Source organism: Notamacropus eugenii, chromosome 4, assembly GCF_028372415.1.
Source record: "Notamacropus eugenii isolate mMacEug1 chromosome 4, mMacEug1.pri_v2, whole genome shotgun sequence".
In the NCBI taxonomy this organism is placed as follows: domain Eukaryota; kingdom Metazoa; phylum Chordata; class Mammalia; order Diprotodontia; family Macropodidae; genus Notamacropus; species Notamacropus eugenii.
Window position 1 is genome coordinate 394,394,097 of NC_092875.1, and position 22,206 is coordinate 394,416,302.

The 22,206-nt window shown below is 40.1% G+C and overlaps 1 protein-coding gene across 2 annotated transcripts in view; it reads left to right on the forward strand.

Annotated features, from left to right (window-relative positions):
• The first annotated feature begins 6,210 nt into the window (after positions 1 to 6,210).
• TNFRSF11A (TNF receptor superfamily member 11a) overlaps positions 6,211 to 22,206 on the forward strand; it is a 120,414-nt gene continuing 104,418 nt past the window's right edge. The window contains exon 1 of one of the 2 annotated variants that reach the window (XM_072605514.1): positions 6,211 to 6,483. In XM_072605514.1, the coding sequence (XP_072461615.1) occupies positions 6,406 to 6,483 (78 nt within the window). In that variant the 5' untranslated portion in view covers positions 6,211 to 6,405. The remainder of the gene's footprint in view (positions 6,484 to 22,206) is intronic. The other variant, XM_072605513.1, reaches the window with a different exon arrangement.

The window sequence follows — 22,206 nt, forward strand, 5'->3', positions numbered from 1 at the left end:
CACCTCTGGGGCTTTCCAAGCAGAAGTCATAAGTCCTTAATTTTTTTTTAAATAGAAGAGGGTAATGTTGAAAATGTGCCAGGAGTAAGCTGTGGTATTTCTCATGAAGTGCCACAATGAAAATGCCATTCTAACCCATATTTAGTTCTCTTTAGTAAAACTATAGCCTTAGCTGGCGTCAAACATCAGGATCTTAACAAACACGGCTTTTCCCAGAAGGTCTCTCTGAGCATTGTGTGAGCTACTGCCACATTATTATCTGAATGGAGAAAAAAAATGGAACTCAAAATCTTATAAAAGTGAATGCTGAAAATGAAATAAAAGAAAAAAGAATGTATTTGTAACTTATTTTTATACAATATACAATTATATATGTCGGCATCCTTAGGAGAAAATATTCAATAAAAAAAAATGAGGTAATACAACCATACAATCTTTGCCCTTAGGGAACTAAAAGTGGAATGGAAATATATCTAGAAAAATGGGTAACAAATATATATTCATAGACCTTTCTTTTACTGTCTTAAAGAACATACATAATACAAACACATACATACGGGTAATATGAGGTAACAATAATATTCTGATATAATATCAGGATAAATAAATCATATTCAATTTTAAAATAATCTCTGTTCACTTCTTTAATTTCTAAATGAATTTTGCTTCTTTTAAAAAATATCTTTTGTAATGTACATACACTTTGACCCAGGAATATTGCTTCTAGGACTATATTCCAGAGAAATCATAAAAATGGGAAAGGGTCCCACATGTACAAAAATATTTACAGCAGCTCTCTTTGTTGTGGCCAAGAACTGAAAATCAAAGGGATGCCCATCAATTGGGGAATGGCTGAACAAGTTGTGGTATATGAATGTAAGGGAATACTATTGTGCTATAAGAAATGATGAACAAGAAGACTTCAGAGAGGCCTGGAAGGACTTATATGAACTGATGCTGAGTGAAAGAAGCAGAACCAGGAGATCATTGTACACATTGTACACTGTGTAACAATCACAGTGTGAGACGAATTTTTCTGGTAGACTTAACCCTTCACAACAATGCAAGGACCTAATACATTCCCAAAGGACTTGAGGCAAAATGCCATCCACATCCAGAGAAAGAACTATGGAATTGGCACACAGAATGAAGCAGAATATTTTCTCTTGTGCTATGTTTTGTTTTGTTGAAGTTTTTCTCATGGTTTCTCCTATTCATTTTAATTCTTCTATGCAACATGACTAATGTGAAAATGTGTTTAATGAGAATGTATATGTAGAACCTGTATAAGACTGCATGCTGCCTCGGGAGGGAGGGGAAGAGGGGGAGAAAATCTAAAACTTATGGAAGTGATTGTAGAAAATTGAAAACAAATAAATTAATGAAAATATCTTTTGTGTCTGTGTCAATCAATAATCATTTATTAAATGCGAACTACATGGCAGACCCTGTGCCAAACTCTGGGGATGCAAAAAAAGGTAAAAACTCAGTCCCTGCCCTCAAGGAGATCACATTCTATTTGGGAAGACAATAAGCAAATAATTCTATACATACAGTGTAAATGGAAGGCAATCTTAGAAGAATGGGATAATGCAAAGGGGCAGCAGGAAAGACCTCTTGTAGAAGATAAGATTTGAGCCAAGTCTTGAAGAAACCCGAAAAAGCTGGGAACCAGAACTGGGAGCATTCCAGGTTTGGGGCAGTGGGTAGAGGGGGGAATGGAAAGTCAGTGCAAGTGTACAGAGAGTATCTTGTGCAAAGAACAGCAACCAGACCAGTGCAGCTGGATCGTAGAGTGTGTGGAGGAGAGTAAATCATAAAAATAATGGAGAAGTAGAAAAGGACCAGGTGATGAAGGTCTTAAATGGCAACAAAGGACTTTATATTTGTTTTGGGAATTTATTGAGTGGGGGAGTAATGTAATCATTCTTAACTTCAAGAAAATCACTTTATTACCTTAGTAGAGGGTGGATAGGAGTGGAAAAAAGCTTCAATAAGGGAGGTCATTTAGAAAGCTATGTACAAGGGCGGTGGCTACTTTGAGTGGAGAGGAGATATGTTGCAAAGGTTAAAAAAATGCCAAGATTTGACAATCAGAGCTTGAGAGTGCCATTGAGGTAAGCCTAAGTGAAGATGGTGATGCTGTCAATATATTAGGAGAGGAAGAGGGAAGACTTTGGAGGGAAAGATGAGTTCTGTTTTGAATATGCTGAATTTGAGGTGCCTACAGAATGTCTAGTTCAGTATGCCCTGCTCTTTTGGTAGGTAGATATTTTGTTTGCTGAAATGGGATGGAAAAAGAAGGTAGCATTTACATAACACTTTAAAAAACACTTTCTATGGTTCATCTCATTTGATCTTCACAATAACCCTATGAGGTAGGTGTTACTGTTTTCTTCATCTTACAGATGAGAAAACTGGGGATGGAAGATGCTAAGGAACTTACCCAGTATCACACGGCTAGTGTCTGTGACAGGATTTGAACTCAGGTCTTCCTGCCTCCAAGTCCAAGATACTTTCCACAATGCCACCTACTTGCTTCAAAAAAATTTTTTTTGATAACATCAGCTTGAAAAGAAACATGGTCCCTTGAAGAAAAATACTAAAGGAGAGGCACAATGTTTTGAGACTCTAAAAGAATACTTCCCTGAAGATAACTATATTGAGGAGATCTGTTTGAAGGCAGAAAACACTGAGTTTAAAATGTCTGGAGTTCACTGTGGTCCATCAGTTTATTTACATAATTCTGTGTTCAGAGTTTTGAAGGCTACAGCTGATAATGCATAAATCAAACAACTGTTTAGGGTCTGTGGAAAGATCATATAAGGATTGTTGGACAGAAAGGCGTAGTTTTTGAGTTTCACATCATGGAGATGAGCCACCGCTGATAAAGAGACCCTGGTCTGAGGCATTCATCATAAGCCAAAAGAGAGGTTAAGAGATGATCGGATAAATAGGAGAGAGTAGAAGGAGCTAGGGACAGAAGACAATAAAGGTAATAAGGGAATTTTCTTAAACAAGACAGAAATTAAGAGATGCTGAACAGAAAGGCATGGTTTGCACATGTTTCACTAGGAGTCATGATGATTGGAAGAGAAGTATTGCTTTGCTGAGAGCTGACTGGCTAGGAAATTGCCCACTAGTGCTAGTTTTAGATTGAAAGGGGAAGCCTTTACTGTACTGTCCTTTGGTGTTCTCTGTTGTTTGAGAGGAAGAAACAGAAGGTGAAAAAAAAAGGCTTTGCATCTGTTGTGCCAGTTGTAGACGCAAAATAACTTTACTAAGAGTGGATCAGACAAAATAGAATCCTGTCCATTTGAACAGCTGTCTCAAGAAAGGTTGTGTAGTGCTATGACAATTTGGGAGGAAGAACCCTACCCACCCCCACCAGAGCTCCAGAGAGATCTGGGGAGTTTGCTCAGAGAACTAGGGCAGTTCTATGGTTTGAGGGAACAGCTTGTCATTGATATAGCTTAACACTCTCACAGTGTCCTGCCAAGGGTGGCTGTGTGCTTTAAAAAAAAACAGCCTAAGAACACTATAGAAACAGCTTTGTCCAGCGGGAGGGCTGTGAGGAACAGAAGGAAGCAGATAGCAGAAAAGTTGTCTTATCCAGCTAATGGCAAACGATGCAGATTGTTCTTTATAAAGACTAAGGACATTGTGGTCTGCTTCATGAGTTGTGAGTTGCTCCGATCACATTGGTTTCCTTACTCTCATACCTCCCTACCAGGTTTCTAAAAGTGTGCACCCTTTTTCTTCCATGGACCCTGCGTGCATTTGTGAGAGAATATGACCCAGTTTCATGGGTGGACTATTATCTTTTGGTTATTCTAGCTTTTATCCTATGTTGAGTTAATGACATGATTATTCTTTTTTTTGCTTTCTATTAAGTAAATGTTATAATTACTCTTGCTTTTTGCTTTTTCATTTGGTAAATGTTAATATTTAAGAATCAACAGTATTATTGTGTCTGATTCTGTGTAAATGGGAAAAACACTTGCGGGAACTCAGGAGTGAAAGCAATGAGTTATAGTAGTATATCACCTTCACATCAAGGTGACCCCTAGCATGCTAAGAGAGGGGATTTTAGTCTCTTGGTTGTGGTCATTCCCCAATCTGGGAAAAACTCAAAACCTAGACCTAACAATATAAGGACAGTTTGGTGTGAGTGAGACAGCCCAGAGGGAGAAAGAGAGGGCAGTTGCCATGTCAGGAGCAGGCCTGGGCTACATACATATTGGAGTTCTGGTTTTGCTCCCATTGTTTAAGCCAGAAATTTTAGTTTAGCCAGAAGCTAGAGGGGACCAGAAACCTTCATTACCCTAGGAACACAGCAAAACCACAGGAAAGCCTCCTCAGTTCCTGAAAACTCCTGCTATCCCCTCATTAGCAAGATCCCAACTCCAAATGTTGAGTGCTCTCTCTCTCTCTCTCTCTCTCTCTTTCTCTCTCTCTCTCTCTGTCTCTGTCTCTCTCTCCACCCCCCCCTCCCCAATCCTTTCATTCTGACACCCTTAATTTCATCTAGGGGATAAGGGAATATAATTGATCAAGCCTATCATGGCCCCCTCACCCCAACCCCCACTCTCCATTAACCAGGGACAAAGTGCCCTGAGGTCACAAAGATGGTCTGGACTGGTTGTTGTCCTTCGTTCTCGAAGAGGACCAAAGCAACATCACCATGATAAAGTGAGATTTCAGTGTGTCCGACTGTGACTGATCAGACCAGTAGGAGCTCGGAATGCTCTACCACAGGTTGGGCATGGATAGTTCGGGTGAATATTTGGGATGGATATCCCAAATTTGCGCATCCTACATTTACTTCGTGCTGTCTCAATTCTGCTTTGCTCATAGAGCACAGCACCGTTTCTGATGTGGGCACACCGTGCTGAGCACTCCTGTGCCAGTGTCTCCTATGTTGCACAGTCAAATCCAAAGTTCTTGAGAGAGACCTTGAGAGTGTCCTTGTATCATTTCTTCTGGCCACCATGTGATCGCATAGTTAGAATACTTGGCAGTTCAGCTCAAGCAAGGACTTCAGTGTCTGATACCTTATCCTGCCAGGTGATCCTCAGAATCTTCCTAAGACAGTTCAAATGGAAGTGATTAAATTTCCTGGCATGGCGCTGGTAGACTGTCCATGTTTCACAGGCGTACAACAATGAGGACAGCACAAAGGCTCTGTAGACCTTTAATTTGGTAGTCATTCTAATATCTCTTCTCTCCCAAACTTTCCTTTGGAGACTCCCAAACACTGAGCTAGTTTTGTCAATGCATGTGTCAACCTCATTGTCAGTGTGTTCACCCCTGGAAAGCACACTACCAAGGTAAGTGAACTTATCCACAGCATTCAAAACTTTTCCATTTGTTGTGCCCGATGGTTCCATGTATGGATGGTGTGGTGGTGGCTGATGGAGCACTTCTGCTTTGTTGGTGTTAATTATTAGGCCAAAATGAGCACAGGCAGCAGAGAATTCATCCATACTTTGCTCCATCTCAGCTTCCGAGGCTGCCTTGAGTGCACAATTGAGGCCATTAAAGACAGTGAGGTTTTGAACCCTGTCCCTGTGTTTCCAACATTGCCTCTACATTAGACAAAACATGCAACAGCCCTAAAGAAGTCAGGACTGTGTTATGTATTACTTATTTCAGGACCCAGGAAATATTTTGGTTTGGTTTATTTTTAAAATGTTTTTAAAGGGGATTTTCATTGCATATGTGAAAGTTGTGGGCTCAGGCTCCTAAGGCTAAAGAGCCAGTCTAGGAGATAACTGACTGAAAATAGGACTTGAACTATTTGGGCAGGAAAGCTCAGACAAAGAGAAGGATTAAGGAAATCAAAACCTGTACTTCCCTTTTTATTTTTTTTTTAAAATATCTCGATCCCTCCCTTTTCTCTCCACCTAACCTTCTAATGCCCCAGTCTTTTTTTAAATCAAGCTCAACTTCCTCACTTTCCTGAAAGCAAAGCCAAACGCCCTCAGCATCAAGTCCGCCCCTGCTCCCACTCCCACACCCACCCACTCACCCACCCAGTAACCCAGGACTACACCTACACCTATAAAGAATCTCTACCTTTCCAGAAAATAAGGGGCTGGAGAAAAAGGGTTGTTATAGCGAAGCGATCCACAGATGGGAGGAGCGAACGTGGGAGGGTTAGGGGTGGGCGCAGCCGAAAAGGGGTGTGGACGGGTGGCACCGCCGCAGTGTTCGCCTGGGGGACAGGTGGCCTGCCAGAGGCGACTGCACGGCAGCGGGCAGCTGGGGAGGTGGCGAAGGGAGGGCCGAGGGAGGGAAGGAGGACCAAGGGAGAGAGGTCCAGCGAACGTGGAGTGAGGGAGGCAGCGAGACAGCCCAGTGCTACCGGGAAGGCGCTAGAGGGAGAGGGCGCGGGTGCGCGCCATGGCCCCGTCCTGCTGGCGGCCCCTCCACCGCCCCCTCCAGCTTTTCGGGCTGTGTGTCCTGCTCGCCTCGCTGCAGGTAAGGACCTGGACGTGGACGCCGGAACCGGGGATGGGGTGAGGATGGAGGAGGACCTTGGCCAGGCTATGCTGAGCGCAGGGACACTCTCACTATACCCAGGATTGTGTGTTGTCCACGCTTGGGTCCACATACACATGCACGCACGCAGTAACATATACACACTTATACTCTCACACGCACATACACATTTTACACACGTCCTGCTGCTTCACCTCCCCCGGACCAAAGCCTAGAGCCTGGCGATGAGAACCGCTGGGAGGAGCGAGGGAGCGCCCGGAGGGAAAATGGGCTGCTGCCACCGCTGACTGTGACTCCAAGCCAGCCGCTTCCAGCCCAGGGAGCAGGGGAAGAGCGATGTTGTTGTTTTCTCCTACTTGTGTACTTTGAAATATCTGTGAGTTCGTGGGGCTAGCGTTTCCACCGTCTGTGCACATCATGCCCCTCCATGCGTTAATTTCGAGAGTTTCTGTGACCAAAGTTAAAACTCCTCATTACTAGGCGTCCAGGCTTCTGGTAACGAACCTCTCCGGCATTAGCCGCCTGGCCCTCCGGAGAGACCCAGAGCCTAGGCTGGGCCTATAACGGAAGCCTTGACAGTGTGGGAGAACCTGCCAAAACTTGAGCTTCTAGGACACAGGGTCGCCTCTGGACCATGCTCGTACTTAAGCCTAATGTTTTAGTGGAGGATTGTAAATGGTGCTTTGGTGAGAGAGGTGGGTAGTGTTTCATTTTGTTTTTAAGAAAAGCAATCACCGATGTTCAGCCCGGTAGTTTCCCAATCAGTACCTCTAACCAGCGTACTGAACAGGACCCCAAGCCTCTTTTCCTTACACAACTGAGAAATGATGACCTCCTTTCTCCACCTCCCAGAGCTTCTCCTAGGAAAAGGGGGAGGGGTACCTGGGGTGGAGAGAAGCTGAAAAGGGGAAATCCAGAAACTCTGGTGGTACCAAGGTACGGGACACTTTTCATGGAGGAAACCTTCCACAGCTCCTAAAGAAGGAAGGACAGAGTGGTGTGATAGTGAGCAAGCGAAAAGCAAGGAACTACTTAAAAAGAGGGAAACTAAGGGTTCCAGCTTGGGATGAATGAGTGGTGAGGGCTTTGGTGTATTGGTGTCCTCACTCCAGCCCATTTCTTGCCACAATCCCTGCCAGGAAATATCGATGCTGCTAGGGAAGAATGTCCAGCTAAGGGAGCAAAATTTAGAAAACAATTTTATATGTGAACAGTAACAGTAACAAACAGCATTTTAAGACCTGAAAGGCTCTTTACATATCATGTTATCTTATTTAAGCAAATCATTTAGGAATTAATTATCCAGATTATGGATTCCTAATACTTCTTCCTTATCATCTTGCCATATTTTGTGTGTTTGCATTTGTAGGTACCTAAGTGTATTTCATTGGTAATTGTCTTGTCCAAAATAACTTTGGGAGGGAAGGAAAAGGAGGTAAAATTTAATATGTTAATTTATGCTTTTAGCACTAGTAAAGGGTTAGGTAGGAAAAAAAGTCTAAACTGGATTCTAAATTCCATCCTGTACCTCTAATAATGGAGGAAATGAAGCATTGTCAGGGAAAGGGTACTTAATTCCACATGCTTACAAATATGTGTATTTGTATGTATTTGTGTATGACATAAATATGTATCTATTTGTAGCTTCAGCTAACTGTGAACTTGATCAGGTTGCTCAGCCTCTTTGCCCTTTAGTTTCCTCATCAATAGTATGGGAAGGACAGTGCCCACCCTACCACGTCAAACAGAAATGTCATTGGGTTGAAATGTAATAGTCGCTATCAAAGAACTTTAGAAACATAGAAGTGCTCTGCAGATGTTAGGCACATTTCTTTTGTGTGTCTTTGAACTCTCACATACAAACACACTGAGTCAAGTAGGGGGAGAGCGTCTTGCTCCAAGGGACTAAGAAAAATTTATAAGTGTTTAATGTTGCAATAAGTGGCGTTTATCTAGCAATTAAAAGTTTGCAAATTGTATGCATTTACTCATTTGAGCCTCCCACAACCTTGTGATGTTGGTCTTACAGGTTTTATTAACTCCATTTTACGGATGGACAACAGGTCTCAGAAAAGTTGGAAAGCACTGTTTAATTTTTACCTTTTGTATCTCTTACTCCTGTCTATCACATTGTAGGTACTTAGCACAGTGCTTGACCCATAGGAAGCACTTGATAAATTCATAATTAATGCTTGTTGAACTGAATTAAGTGACCTAGACAACTAGGTGGGGAAGTAGATAGAACTCAGGGGCAGAAATCAGGAAAACCTGAATTCAAATTTGGCCACAGACTCTTTCTGCCTATATGACCATGTATGAGTCACTTCACCTCTGTTTGCCTCAGTTTCCCCATCTGTAAAATGGGAATAATAATAGCACCTATCTTCCAGGGTGGTTGTGAGGTTCAAGTGAGATATTTATAAAGCATTTAACTCAGTGCCAGGCATGTCATTATTATTTCTTGGGCAATATCTGAAATGGGTATTACTGACCCTGTGGAAGCACTGTTTACTACATTACCCTGCCTTTCTTTTGGGGTGAGTTAGTGACACTGTTCCATTTTCACAGCCAGGAAAATGAATACTGAGAGTGTCAGGTAACTGTGCCAGAAAGAGATGCTAGGTTTTGTGACAACTGAATGGAAGGGTGATGACCTGAGGCTAATGGGGGTCAAATGCAGTACTTCCCTGAAGCTTGTGTAGTTTTGGCAAAGCCTTTTTGTTTTAGGTCAGGTTTGCCCTGGACTAAGATCACTTCCTGGGGCCACCTTCCAATAACAACAAGCCTGGGAGCTCTGTACCAGTTCTGAAACATCCCTTATCTGAATAAATAATAATTTTAAACTTACATTCATTAGCACTTTAATGTTTACAGAGTATCTTATATATATGTGAGCCAATCCTCATAATTATCTGGTAATGTCAGTAGTGTTAAGTATTGTCTCCCTTTCCCATCAGGCTCTGGGAGGTATATTAATGACGACCTAACACAGCAAATAAATGACTGAGGCAGAATTCAGGCTCAGGTATGATAGAAATAACTCTCGATTAAGAATTATATAGACCTGAGTTCGAGTGCCAGCTCTGCCACTTTATGACCTCTGAGAAGCTACCTCCTCTCTCTATATCTGTTCCCTCAGGTGTTAAAATAGCAGATCCCTTCTATCTCAAACACTATGATTTTATAATTCTGATTCTGTCTTCTGACTTCAAGGCACCCTTAAGACACCAACCTGTTTCCTGGACAAAATTGGTTGTGGAGGATCCTAGGGGTACATGTTCTCCATGGATTCAGTTTGAAATCAAATGAGATAATCCTTTGTCTGCTGAGCACTCACCCAAGTCCCAGGCTCTTAACTAGCAATAACCAAAATCTAGAAACAGTTCAATCCACTCAGGTTCATTGGATCCAGAGATTCTCATGGGTTCTTTACCCTTCCTCACCTGAATGACTACCTAGACAAATTAATCGCAACCCGGATAGGGATGCTTGAAGTTGAATATCTATTTAGCTCTTGGACACTATGACATTAAGCTTATAGATTTGGAGCTAGAAGATGTTGGCAGATATATTCTCATTTAATAAATGAGAAGCCTGAGGTTTATTCTGGTGAAATGACTTCTCCAAGGTTGTACTTAGGATCTTTTGAGTCCCAGTCTACTTGGGATCATTTCGTTACTCTCATCCAAAATCAGCATAGTCAACTGGTTATCTATACTCTTAGAGGAGAACTGTGGCATAAAGTTTAATGTAATAAAAAAAATCCCCAAATCATTTATACTTGATTTGATCATGCGTAATTTCTGTTGTGAGTTTGCATGTATGTTCCTTCCCTGGATTTGCTTTCCTTCTTCTGCCTGTCTTAGGCTAATACTAACATTACTTTGCAAAGGAGGCACCAATGCACAAAATCATGAAGAATCTATCTGGTGTTTCCTGGCTTTCCAGGCTAATTAAATCTTATTTCTCTCTTTATACTCTGTGATCCAAGGATTCTTGTCCACTTGCTGTTCCTTACACATGGCATTCTATCACCAACTTTGTTTATTTTCACTGGTTGACCTCCATGCTTGGGGTTTTGTTCCTTCCTTGTCTCTGCCTCCTGGGTTCCTTAAGAAGCCTTTTATGGTCCTCCTTAATCTTAGTCCCAATTTATTTTGTATATCTTGTTTCTCTCTAGTTATTTACTTATTGTCTCTTTTATTAGATTGTGAATTCCTTAAGAGCAGGGACTGCTTTTACCTTTCTTTGTATCCCCAGCACTTATTAGCAGGGTGCTTGGCATATAGTAGGTGTTTAATAAATGCTTATTGATTTGTCTTGACTTGGCCTTGAAGGATGCTGGGTGGGAAGCAGAAATCATTCTAGTATGAAGGGCTTCTCACAGGTAATTGAAAGTTGACCACAGCCTGAAAGTTGAAAGTGTAATGGAAGATCATTTTATTTAATACCTATTTTGATTGACGAAATCAATAGGGCAGCTAAGTATCAAAGTGGATAGAGTGCCAAGGCCTCATCTTCCTGAATTCAAATCTGGCCCCAGACACTTACAAGCTCTGTACATTTGGGCAAGTCAGTTAACCCTATCTGCCTCAATTTCCTCATCTGTAAAATGAGCTGGAGAAGGAAATGGAAAACCACTCCAGTATCTTTGCCAAGAAAACCCCAAATAGGGTTATGAAGAGTTGGATACAACTGAAAAAACTACTGAACAACAACAAAAATTTGATTAGAAAGTCAAAGGTAATGATGATTGGAAATGAAGAAAGCAGAAAAATCTAATGAATTTTTGGGGAAAAAATTAGACACTTCAGATGTTGCTTAATATGTTCAGCAGCTTAGGCAAGGGGCCACTTCATTAGAACTGAAGAGCCCTACTCTAATGAAAAACCATCTTAGAAAAACCTGATATCACTAACTAGTTATGTAACCACATGCTCTTCTTGGAAGTTGGAGGTGAAATCCCATTTCTACAAGCGATGATGAGCAATACTGTAGAGAATGTTTCATTTTTCTGTTTGTATCCTTTATGCCACGTACAGTCCAAGGCACCTGATAGGGGCTCAGTGAATGCTTGTTGAACAGAATTAAATTGTAAAAAAATAAAATAAAAATTAACAACGCCTCAGATTCACTGGAGAAATCACCAGAAAAACAAAATTTTTTCCCCAAGGTACAAATGTCCACTATGAGCTCTCCTGGCAATTCTCAGCATAGGCCACTTCTCACAGATTTCCTTTAGACTTATTTAATTGTGCTTATCTGCAACTGGACAGGATGCTTCTGGCAGCAGGAAAAAAATCATAGCACTTGCCAATTAACTAAAGATAATATTGGGGGGAGGGTTTATGTGCTTGCTTAACTGACTGATCCCAGTCCCCCAGACAGATTTCTACTTGTTTTGAAAAGCAGTTCAAAATGCAATGTTCGGTACACTGTTGATGACAACTGTTTCTCCCAAGGGTCCACTCCATTCCTTTCAGGCGTTGGCGGTGTCATTTGCAGTCCACTGAAATTTCCAGTGCGTACAGCTCTGTCTGCTGCTACAGGTGCAAGGTTTTCTAGAGATTGTATTGTTTGACTTATTTGAGCACAACTGGGGAATTTCTTGTGCATTATGGCAAAAGAGGAAGTTTCCAGCAAGTACCTTTTCCAGAAAATGAAATGTTACTTACTTGTCATCATTGTTACTGTCATTGTCTTTTCTCAGTTACCTGAAACAGATTCATATTCTCATAACATGCCAAAAAGCCTCAGCGTTAAAGAGGGGAGGGTTTAAAAAAAACAACACACCCAAAAACAACTTCCTCATGGTTGTCTTTGCATAACTACATGGAATTTACATGAGAAGAATGCTTTTCCTAACAGAATAAGGGACAATTAGGTGACAAATAGAAAAGTTTCATGTAATGCTGAAAGTCATGGTTATATATCCCAAGGGAACATGAAAGGGGAAGGGGAGGGAGAAAGGGAGAGAGAGAGAGAAACAGAGAGAGAGGCAGACAGACAGACAGACAGACAGAGAGAGACACACACAGAGAGACAGAGAGACAGAGAGAGAGACAGAGACAAAGAGACAGAAAGAGAGAGACAGAGAGAGACACACAGAGAGACAGAGAGATTATTTGGCAGCTACTATGTGCCAGGTACTGTGCTTTTACAAATATTATCTCATTTGATCCTCACAGCCACCCTATGAGGCAAGTGCTATTATTATTCCATTTTATGGTTGAGGTAACTGAGGTAGAGAGTGGTTGAGTGACTGGTCAAGGTTCTCACAGCTTGTAAATTTCTGAGGCCAAATTTTAATTCATGTCTTCCTGACTCTAGGCCCAGTGCTCTATTCACTGGCCTACCACCTGTTCCCTATAATAAAAAAAAAAAATAGACACATAGGGGGCTACAATTGTATTATGAACTTTAGAAATGTTTATGTGAGAACTATAGTCTTCATATGTAACAGTAGACAAAGGAGTCTTACCAAATCTCCCCATTCTTCTTTTATGACTTTGCAGATAGTAAATATATATATTTATAATATAAATATATATTCAGTTTATGAAAACACAGCAAACAGTTGTGACTTTGAACTTTTTATAGTATCCCAGTAGGTAAAGGTGGCATAGTTTTTATTGAGGTGATAGGTCAGAGAGAAAAGACCAATCAGATACAAGGAGATGTGTCTTTGTACTTCTGCAGACATTTTTTGTCAAAGAAGCATCCATGGGAGAACCTCAGGGTCCTCAGGAAGGAAAGATCACCAGACTGGGGGGGGGGGGGTAGAGGAGGAAGTTCTCAGGGATGGGAGCCCTATTCCAGTTGATCTTTGCTGTTGCCCAGTCATACCCTGAATTCCAGATTTTTACTTATAGGAAATAGTGAATATTAATGCAGAGAATCTCAGTCCTTGTAGAATCTCGGCAGTCCATGGGGATTTTAGTTCCCCCTTTTGTTTACCAAGAATGCTTAATTAAGATGCTTCCCTTGACACCCTTCCCCACCCCTCAAAAAAATTAAAATCGATTCATTAAAAAGAGCCTTTGTGTTGACGAATGAATAGCTGAGCTCAGATTTCGTTATCCAACACTTATCAGGAAAATAAAACAATAAAGTTGTACCTTTTAAGGTCAATAAAGACATGTTTTATGAGGCCGGGAAAAGGGAAGTCCCAGAACTGTAGCTGCTCTGCCTACCACATTGTTGTAGAAGGTGTTAGGTGAACTTTAGCTGCTGTGTCACTGTTAAAATTCCATCTCTCCCCCTTTCACTGTCCTTCATTTTCCTGTTCTTAGATTGTGGAAAGAAAACAGAAACTGTTTCTGTAACATTTTTGGACCTGTGACTTTTATCAGTGTAGGGAACACCAGGTGAGGAAATTCCCTCTACCAGTGCAGATCAGCAACTGTTTTGCAACTTATAGGTTTTATTCTGTTTTATTCGGAGAAGATCAATGACGTGCTGCCAGTATATGTCAGTGGCCAGATTTGAAACCCAGACTTTTTGACTCCAAGGCCCTCCCTTTCCTCTATATTAAGTTACCTACCTTCTCCAACATGGTTATGTTTCATTGCTAGAAGGATCATGTCATTTTTGCCCTTTCCCTGTATTTGTTCACCTAGGTTCCACAAGTAATGCCTCTCCTTGACAGAGCTGCCCACTACTAGGGCATTTGTTATCCTGAAGGAAAGTATACTTTGAAGTAACTCCAGATGTACTCCTTCTTCCCTCACCCATCATTCTAAAACTGTAGTCACTCTTCTATGTCCATAATTCATAGAGGAAGTACACAGAATTACTTGTTCAACGAGATCATTTTTTTTCTTCTAGAACCTTTACACTAATAATTCAGCTTGTTGCCAAGTTTCACTGTTACCATCTCTGCACATTTTCCCCTGGTTACAATTTTTAGCTCTTTTTAATATGTGTGTATTGAACCATAGTTACAATTTGTCTCTTTTCTTCTGACTCAAAGTTCAGGGAAAAGCCGGTTTAGACCAAGTAAACAGAAACATGAGAGGTTTCAAAGTGCTTGTGAGATTTGCAGGTAATTGGGCATTGGGATTTATGTATGTATGTATATTCACATTGTATTTTGTATGGAGAGGTATGTCCCTTTGTACTGTATCTGTTCTGGGCCCATACTTCTAATGTGAGTTTTCCGCACAAACAGACATCACCTGGCAAGTTTTCCCTCAATCTCTCTCCTAATATTAGAGTAGTCAAGTGACTGGCAGTTGCTATACTCTGTCACAGGAATATATTACTTAGAGTCTACTCCAACATGGAGAAGGCAGTATATCCCCTAATCAGCAGACACAGTTTATGACTATCTGATAACTTATCTTTAGTGGTTCTGTTAGTGATCATTGAGACCTTTCTCTGCTTTCAGTTGCTGTTTAAACACCTCTCAAGTATAACATTTAATTACCGAATATAATACCGGAGTTGGGGGATTGAAAGGTGTTTGTTTTCCAGATTGCTTCCACCTTGAAATAGAAACTTGTTCAAAGAAGAAGCTAGGTGCCCTCCCAGGGTAAGTATTCCTCTTGCCCAAGTCAGAAAGTTTAGAGATTTAGGTTTTTACTGTGGGAAGGAAGTCCCAGAATGGCTGAAAGCACATGGGAGAAATCTCATTGATGTTGATTCCTTAGACTCTGGCATATATATTGTTTATGGCTTTGTGATATTGGTTATTGTGCATTCAGGGAAGTCATGATAATCAGCACAAGCCCATACACAGCCTGGAAAAAAAATTAGTCTGAACCAGAAAAAAAATTGAGGATACATTCAAATAAGATTATGAATGAAAATGGAAAATATGACCAACAATCCTGTCACAGGAGCCCTGGGAAGAGCAGCACTTCCCAGACCACTGGGGCTGCTTCTAGCCCAGTCCTCACAGTCATTTTCTGAGGAAGTAACCCCTGTGGAGAAAGGGTGAGCCATCCCCCACCAACTGCCAACCAACAGCCACATAGAGCGGGCAAGCTAGCCTAGCTGAAGCATTAAGGCACCGTGAAGGAGAGATAGGAGACAGTATGTGCCAGGCAAGTCAGATTACCACTCTGTCTTTGATCACCATTTCCCCTCAGTTGCTACTAGAAGCTGCCAAGATCCCTGAACCTAGGAACTTTGGGAATGGCAGTGCTTCCAGCCTAGTGCCCTCAGCCATCATCCTGGGAAGCAGTCTGGTGCTGTAGTCACAGCTGCTGAAGACCCAGAAAAATTCTTGACACCAAAATCCTTGGCACTGTCTCATGGTCCAACATCAGAAACATAAAGTTTTATCAATGGAAATTACATTAAAGAAGAGGCATTAACATCAGCTTTGCTGTTGTGCCTTAAGAACCATGAGGCTTTTCCATATGAGTTGGAGCTAACACCTTCCGTTTTCTATTGTCTCCCTCAGAATTTGAGCTCCTTGAGAGCAGGGACAATCTTTTCTATTTGCACCCCCTTCACTCAGCACAGCACTTGATACATAGTATGAGCTATATTATCACTATAGATGCTTCATTCATTCTTTCAAGTTTTCAATTTTATAAATACTATATTTTTCAGGTTTTTAATGCCTGTTGCTATCAGATACCTCATCATGATGGGTTTTGGCAGGGATAGAAAAAGTTGGTTGGTATTTTTATAACCAATCCAGTTTTATTTATTTATATGACAGATAGCACCATAGTTCCCCAAACTTTGTGAGCAAAAGATATTTTTGTCAATGAGTAAAATGCCAGGTTGGGCCAGTAAGTAACTTTAAAATGGTGCTGATCTTTTTTTTCTTTCTTTTTTAATTAGTATATTTTTAGTTTTCAACATTCACTTCTATAAGTTTAAAATTTTCTCCCCTTCCCTCCCTCCTCCTTCCCAAGACAACATGCAATCTTATATAGGCTCTACACATATATTCCTATTAAATACATTTGAACATTAGTCATATTGCATAGAAGAATATAATGAATGGGAGACACCATGAGAAAGAAAAAAAATGAACCAAAACAAAAAAGAAAATAGTCTGCTTCACTCTGCTTTCTGACACCATAGTTCTTTCTCTGGATGTGGATGACATTTTCCATCATGAGTCCTTTAGAATTATTTTAGGTCCTTGCATTGCTGAGAAAGGCTAAGTCTATCAAGATCAGTCATCTCACACTGTGGCTGTTACTGTGTACAATGTCCTCCTGGGTCTGCTCACTTCACACAGCATCAGTTCATATAAGTCTTTCCAGATTTTTTTGAAGTCTGCCTGTTCATCATTTCTTATAGCACAACAGTATTCTATTACATTCATATAGCACAACTTGTTCAGCCATTCTCCAATTGATGGGTATCTCCTCAATTTCCAGTTCGTGGCCACCACAAAAAGAGCTGCTAAAAATATTTTTGTATAAGTGGATCCTTTTCCTATTCTTATGATCTCTTTGGGATACAACCCTATAAGCAGTATTGCTGGGTCAAAGGGTATGAACATTTTTATAGTCCTTTGGGCATGGTTCCAAATTGCTCTACAGAATGGTTGGATCAGCTCATAGCTCCACCAACAATGAGTTAGTGTTCCAACTCTCTCACATCTTCTCCAACATTTATCATTTTCCTGTTTTGTCATGTTAGCCAATCTGATAGGTGTGATGTGGTACTTTAGAGTTGTTTTGATTTGCATCTTTCTGATCAATAGTGACTTAGAGCATTTTTTCATATGGCTATTGATAGCTTTATTTCTTTGTCTGAAAACTGCCTGTTCATATCCTTCAACCATTTGTCAACTGAGGAATGACTTGTATTCTTGTCAATCTGACTCAGTCCTCTATATGTTTTAGAAATGAGGCCTTTATCAGAGACACTAGTTGTAAAAATTGTTTCCTAGTTTTCTTCTTCCATCCTAATCTTGGTTGCATTGGCTTTGTTTGTGCAAAGACTTTCAATTTAATACAATCAAAATGATCCATTTTGCATCTCATAATGTTCTCTAGCTCTTGTTCAGTCATAAATTTTTAAAATGGTACTGATCTTACTTTCAAAGGCTAAAATGGAGGATTAGCATTTTTACTTTCACTCTCAGTTGTGATAACCTTCTAAATTCCTGGGATAGGAAGGAAGAAAGAGAAGAAAACTGGTATTCAGATTTAATGCCTCTGAGGTTATGACAATACTCAAAACATCCTTTTGAAATGATGAGCTGTACTTGACACAGTACCATGAAATATATTTATTTTGAACCTCTGCTTTTCCATGTTTCAGAATAGCATTTAGATGTGAATGCATAGTGCATACTCTATTTAGAATGACATCCTGCACCACTGATTTAAAGAAATTAGGGAGCATGTAAATATCTTGTTGATTTCAAAGCTTGATGTTTGTTTGCCTCCATTTTGGTCAATGGAACAGTTTTTTTCAAATCCAAATATAAATTCTTGAATGTTTCAGAGTAAAAAATCATTAATACACACACATACACAATTTAAGAAACATGCAACTAAGCACTGAGGCCAGGAGGAAGGTGGGAAGCCTCTAGACATATAGCCTTGGATTCATTATACAAGAATTTCTTAATCTTTTTTGTGTCATAATGGACTCCTTTGGTGCTCTGTTGGAGCCTGTGGACCCTATTATTCTCAGAATAATGTTTTAATACCCAAATAAAATCCACTAGACTATAATGGAAATTAATTGCATGGAAAAATGGCTATCAAAATAGTTTTTTAAAAAACCAAGTTCATGCTCTCCAGATTAAGAACTCCTACATTAAACCATAACTATGGTATCCCCCTCTTTGAGGAGAAGTCAGATGACTGTTGTTCCCTACACCTTTCCCGAACTCACATAAATCCATCCTCCTCCTTTGCTGTAGAAGAACAATGATCACTCAGCAGCAAAACCAAGAAAAGAAGGTATACATTCTGGACAAATTTTTTCAGAATATGCCAGAGTGAACTAAAATAAGTCTATCTGCAAAGGGAGCTCATTCTGTAAGAAATAATCTATTCCTTCATAAGGATATAGAAGTTAAAAATAGCAAGAAAAATAAATAACAAAGAGGAAATTTGACCCTAGTACCCTCTCTCTGTTGAAACTTTTAAAGCATAGCATTCTGAGAAAAAGTGAGGAATTCTGTGGCTTCCTTCGGTTTTCTTACACATGATTGTGTTTCTGCCTACCTTTCTTCATTTTACTTCTAAGTTGTGGCTGACTTCTCAGATCCCTTAAGAACTTAGCAGTGCTTGAGCATAAGTCAAGCGCTTTGAGAGGGTTAAATCTTAGGACATTCTTCAGGAGTCCCTCTTGGGTCCATTCCCTACCGTTATGACCACCTTCTTTCATCTCCTCTACCTCTACTCCTCCCTCTGAGATTTCCTACCACTTACATTGTATATATTTTTTTGTGTACATACTTACTGAAATTGTTTCTTCCTCTTTAGATAGTAATATTCTTGAGGGCAGAGACTGTATTTTTGTCTTCCTTCATACCTCAAGTAGCACAGAACCTGGCACATCTTTAGGGCTTAATAAATGCTTGTTGACTGACTGATCTAGTAGAAAGTGGTGTGGTGGATACTGGATGAATCATTGTCACTTCTGGAAAAAACTCTCTGAAGATCCTTAAGGGAATTTAGATCTTGGTTTAGCAAAATTCTTGAGCAAGATTCCTCTCTCGGTATAGAAGAAGCGCTAGCGAGGGGCTTAAGGTATCAAAGGTTCATTTTTGTGTGGTATCACTTTCACTTCAGAGAACTGATTTAGATGCAAAGAAAGAATTCCTGGACTCATTTCGAGATAACCAAAGATGAGATTGTGAAATCAGCAGTATGTGCTCTGAAATCCCATCTCAAAGCTGATGACTCTGTGTTTAAAAAAAAAAAAAAAAGTAGGTAAAACTTGTGCATCTCCAACTGTAATCATGGTGCTTGATATGGACAAAGTAGTCCTTTAATAAAGCGCTCATGCATGATCTTTATATAATACTTCTTGTTCATTTTAATACCTTTTGACACCTAGTTGCTAGGCACTCTTCAGGTGCTAGCTGTGTGACTCTAGGAAAGTATCTTTTAGCCTCAGTTTCCTCATCTGCAAAATTGGTAGAATAATAGAATCTACCTTAACAAAGTTTTTACAAGGTAACATGGTGTAGTCGGTAAAACACTGGTGTTAAAGTCACGAAAACCTGGGTTCAGATTTTGCCTTGGCCAATTGCTGGCCTTGGCTCCTTAAACAGATCACTTAATCCTTCTGGGCCTCAGTTTCCATATCTTCAAAATAGGAGAGTGAGATTGCATGACCTCTAAGGCCCTCTCATCTGTAAATCTATGATCTTCTGACAGTGTTTTTAAAGGGCTTTTCAAATCTTAATGTGCTGTGCGAGTGTTAGCTATTATTGTTATATCAAGCTTTGTGGTATAAGCAAGAATCACAGAGAAAACTCTCAAGACTCAGATTCTGAGCAAGATCAAATGATAGATGGGGCATGAATATTACTGTAATATTCCATGTGTCCTCTGCCTAAAAGTACATCCAGAAGGAGACATTTTGTATGGTAGAAACCTAACCTCAACAAATGTTTCTTTTCTCTTGCTCTTACCTAGGAAAATGTGAAGATGTTGGTGTAGATGTTCTATATATGTTAAATATATGTCAAATATGTTAAAACTCTATATCTAGGATTCTATGTCCCTTGGTGATATATAGACATTTAAGACAGCAGGCTGCCTTTCAAATGACAAGAAGAGCCAACTTAAACTAGCTGTTCTCTGTGTCAGAGTAATAACTTATTACATTTCCTGTTCTAAATGCTAAAAGTATGAGAGCTACTTCCCCAAGTTACCAAAAATTTGAAGACTTTCCATTAAAAATGAGGAAGAAAAACTGTAGTTTTGGTGAGTGAGGTGGCAAAACCTGGCAGGAGGGAAAAGAGGGCATATGTTTATTGCAGAAACCTCTATTCATACTCCCAAGTCCTTTGGGTAACATGACCCTACCCCCCAAAAGAAAAAGAAACCTAAAATTTACATAATACAATGTCCTTCACAAAGCATTTTCTAAGACCATGATTTCTACAATTGCTTTCTTTCCTAATAGAGATAGCAGCTGATTCAAAAGAACATTATCCTGAAGCAATGAAAATTATCTAGTTGAAGGGTATCAGAAAAGTATTGGACCTTTAAGAACTTGAGAATAGGGAATGTTTCATTCCTTGTATCTGTAGCCCTAGCATGTAACACACAGTCTGACATATAGCAGGAGCTTAAGACTGTTGATTGAATAAGTAGGCTAATTCACCTATTCTCCCGCCTTCCCTTGATTCCTGCTCTTGCTACAAAGATGGAAAAAATCACATTTAAGTGAAACTATTTTTAAACATCTGTAGGGAAGAGCAGCCCTCTTCCTCTGTGACCCAATCCATTCTTTGCCATTCCATAATTCTGGAAGGCTTCCTGGGTGCTTCCCTCCTTTCTCTGACCTTTCAGAGGACTTTGTAACACTCTCATGTGCTTCTCATTTGAAGTTTGCTATTTCTGCATAGGCATCTAGGCGGTGCAGTGTGGGTGTGGGGCCGGGAGTCAGGAAGATATCTTCCTGTGTTCCAATATGACCTCAGACACTTCCTAGCTGTATGACCCTGGGCAAGTCACTTAGCCCTGTTTGTCTCAGCTTCCTCATGAGTTCAATGATTTGGAGAAGGAAATGGTGCAAACCATTCCAATATCTTTGCCAAGAAAACTCCAAGTGGGATCATGAAGAGTCAGAGTTGACTAATAAACAACAAAATTTCTGTGTATATCATGTCACCCCTCTAGATTATAAATTCCTTGAGGACAGGGACCCTGATCTTATGCATCTTTGTATTTTCTTTGGTGCCTATCACAGTGTCTTGCATATCATAGATATTTGGCCACTGTTCCCACCTTGGAACTGGGTTCAGATCTCATTTCTGATACTACCTGTGTGACTCTAGGTAGATCACTTAACCTCTCTGGGCATCAATTTCCTCATCTGTAAAACGAAAGGGTTTGACTAGATGTCCTTTGAAGTTTCTTCTAGCTTTAGGAATTATGTATTTTAATCTTTTATATGATTGAAGATTGTTAATTGCCCCACAATTTCCTTATTTTCTGGGCTTAATCATTCCTATTTCCTTAACCTTTTCTTCTCAGGTCTGTTTTCCATTATCTTATCCATCTATCTTTCCATTGTCTCTGAGTGGAGAGTCAAATTCTCCATGTCTCCATTTTACCTTTGTGGTCTCAGAACAGGAACAGGTTGTTTTTTTTTTCTAATTTGCTTCTTATCTCACATTTTAATTATCAAAGAAATGGGGAGATACATATCCTTTCCCTTATAAGTGGCAGAATGGAAATAAACCCTTTTTAAATGTGCTCGGGAAAGTGTTACTATTCATGTGTTATGGGCTTCAACTTGGTAATTTCTTGTAAGCTGGGACTTTGTTGTTACTCTGTATCTTTCCTATTTTGTGGGCTCTTTAAGAATTGCTATTAACTAGCAATAAAAAAAAAAAGATACTATACATCTTCAAGAACATCTGATTCATCTGGAAGCCAGAGCACTAGCCCTCTACCATGTCAGTGCACCAGTTCAGTCCTGACTCAAGAGGAAAGAATAGTGTGACATCCTGAATCATCCATGCCACTTCCTGAAGCAAAAAAAAAAAAAAAAAAAAGCACTGGCTGCTTTACACCCCCTCCCTCTTCC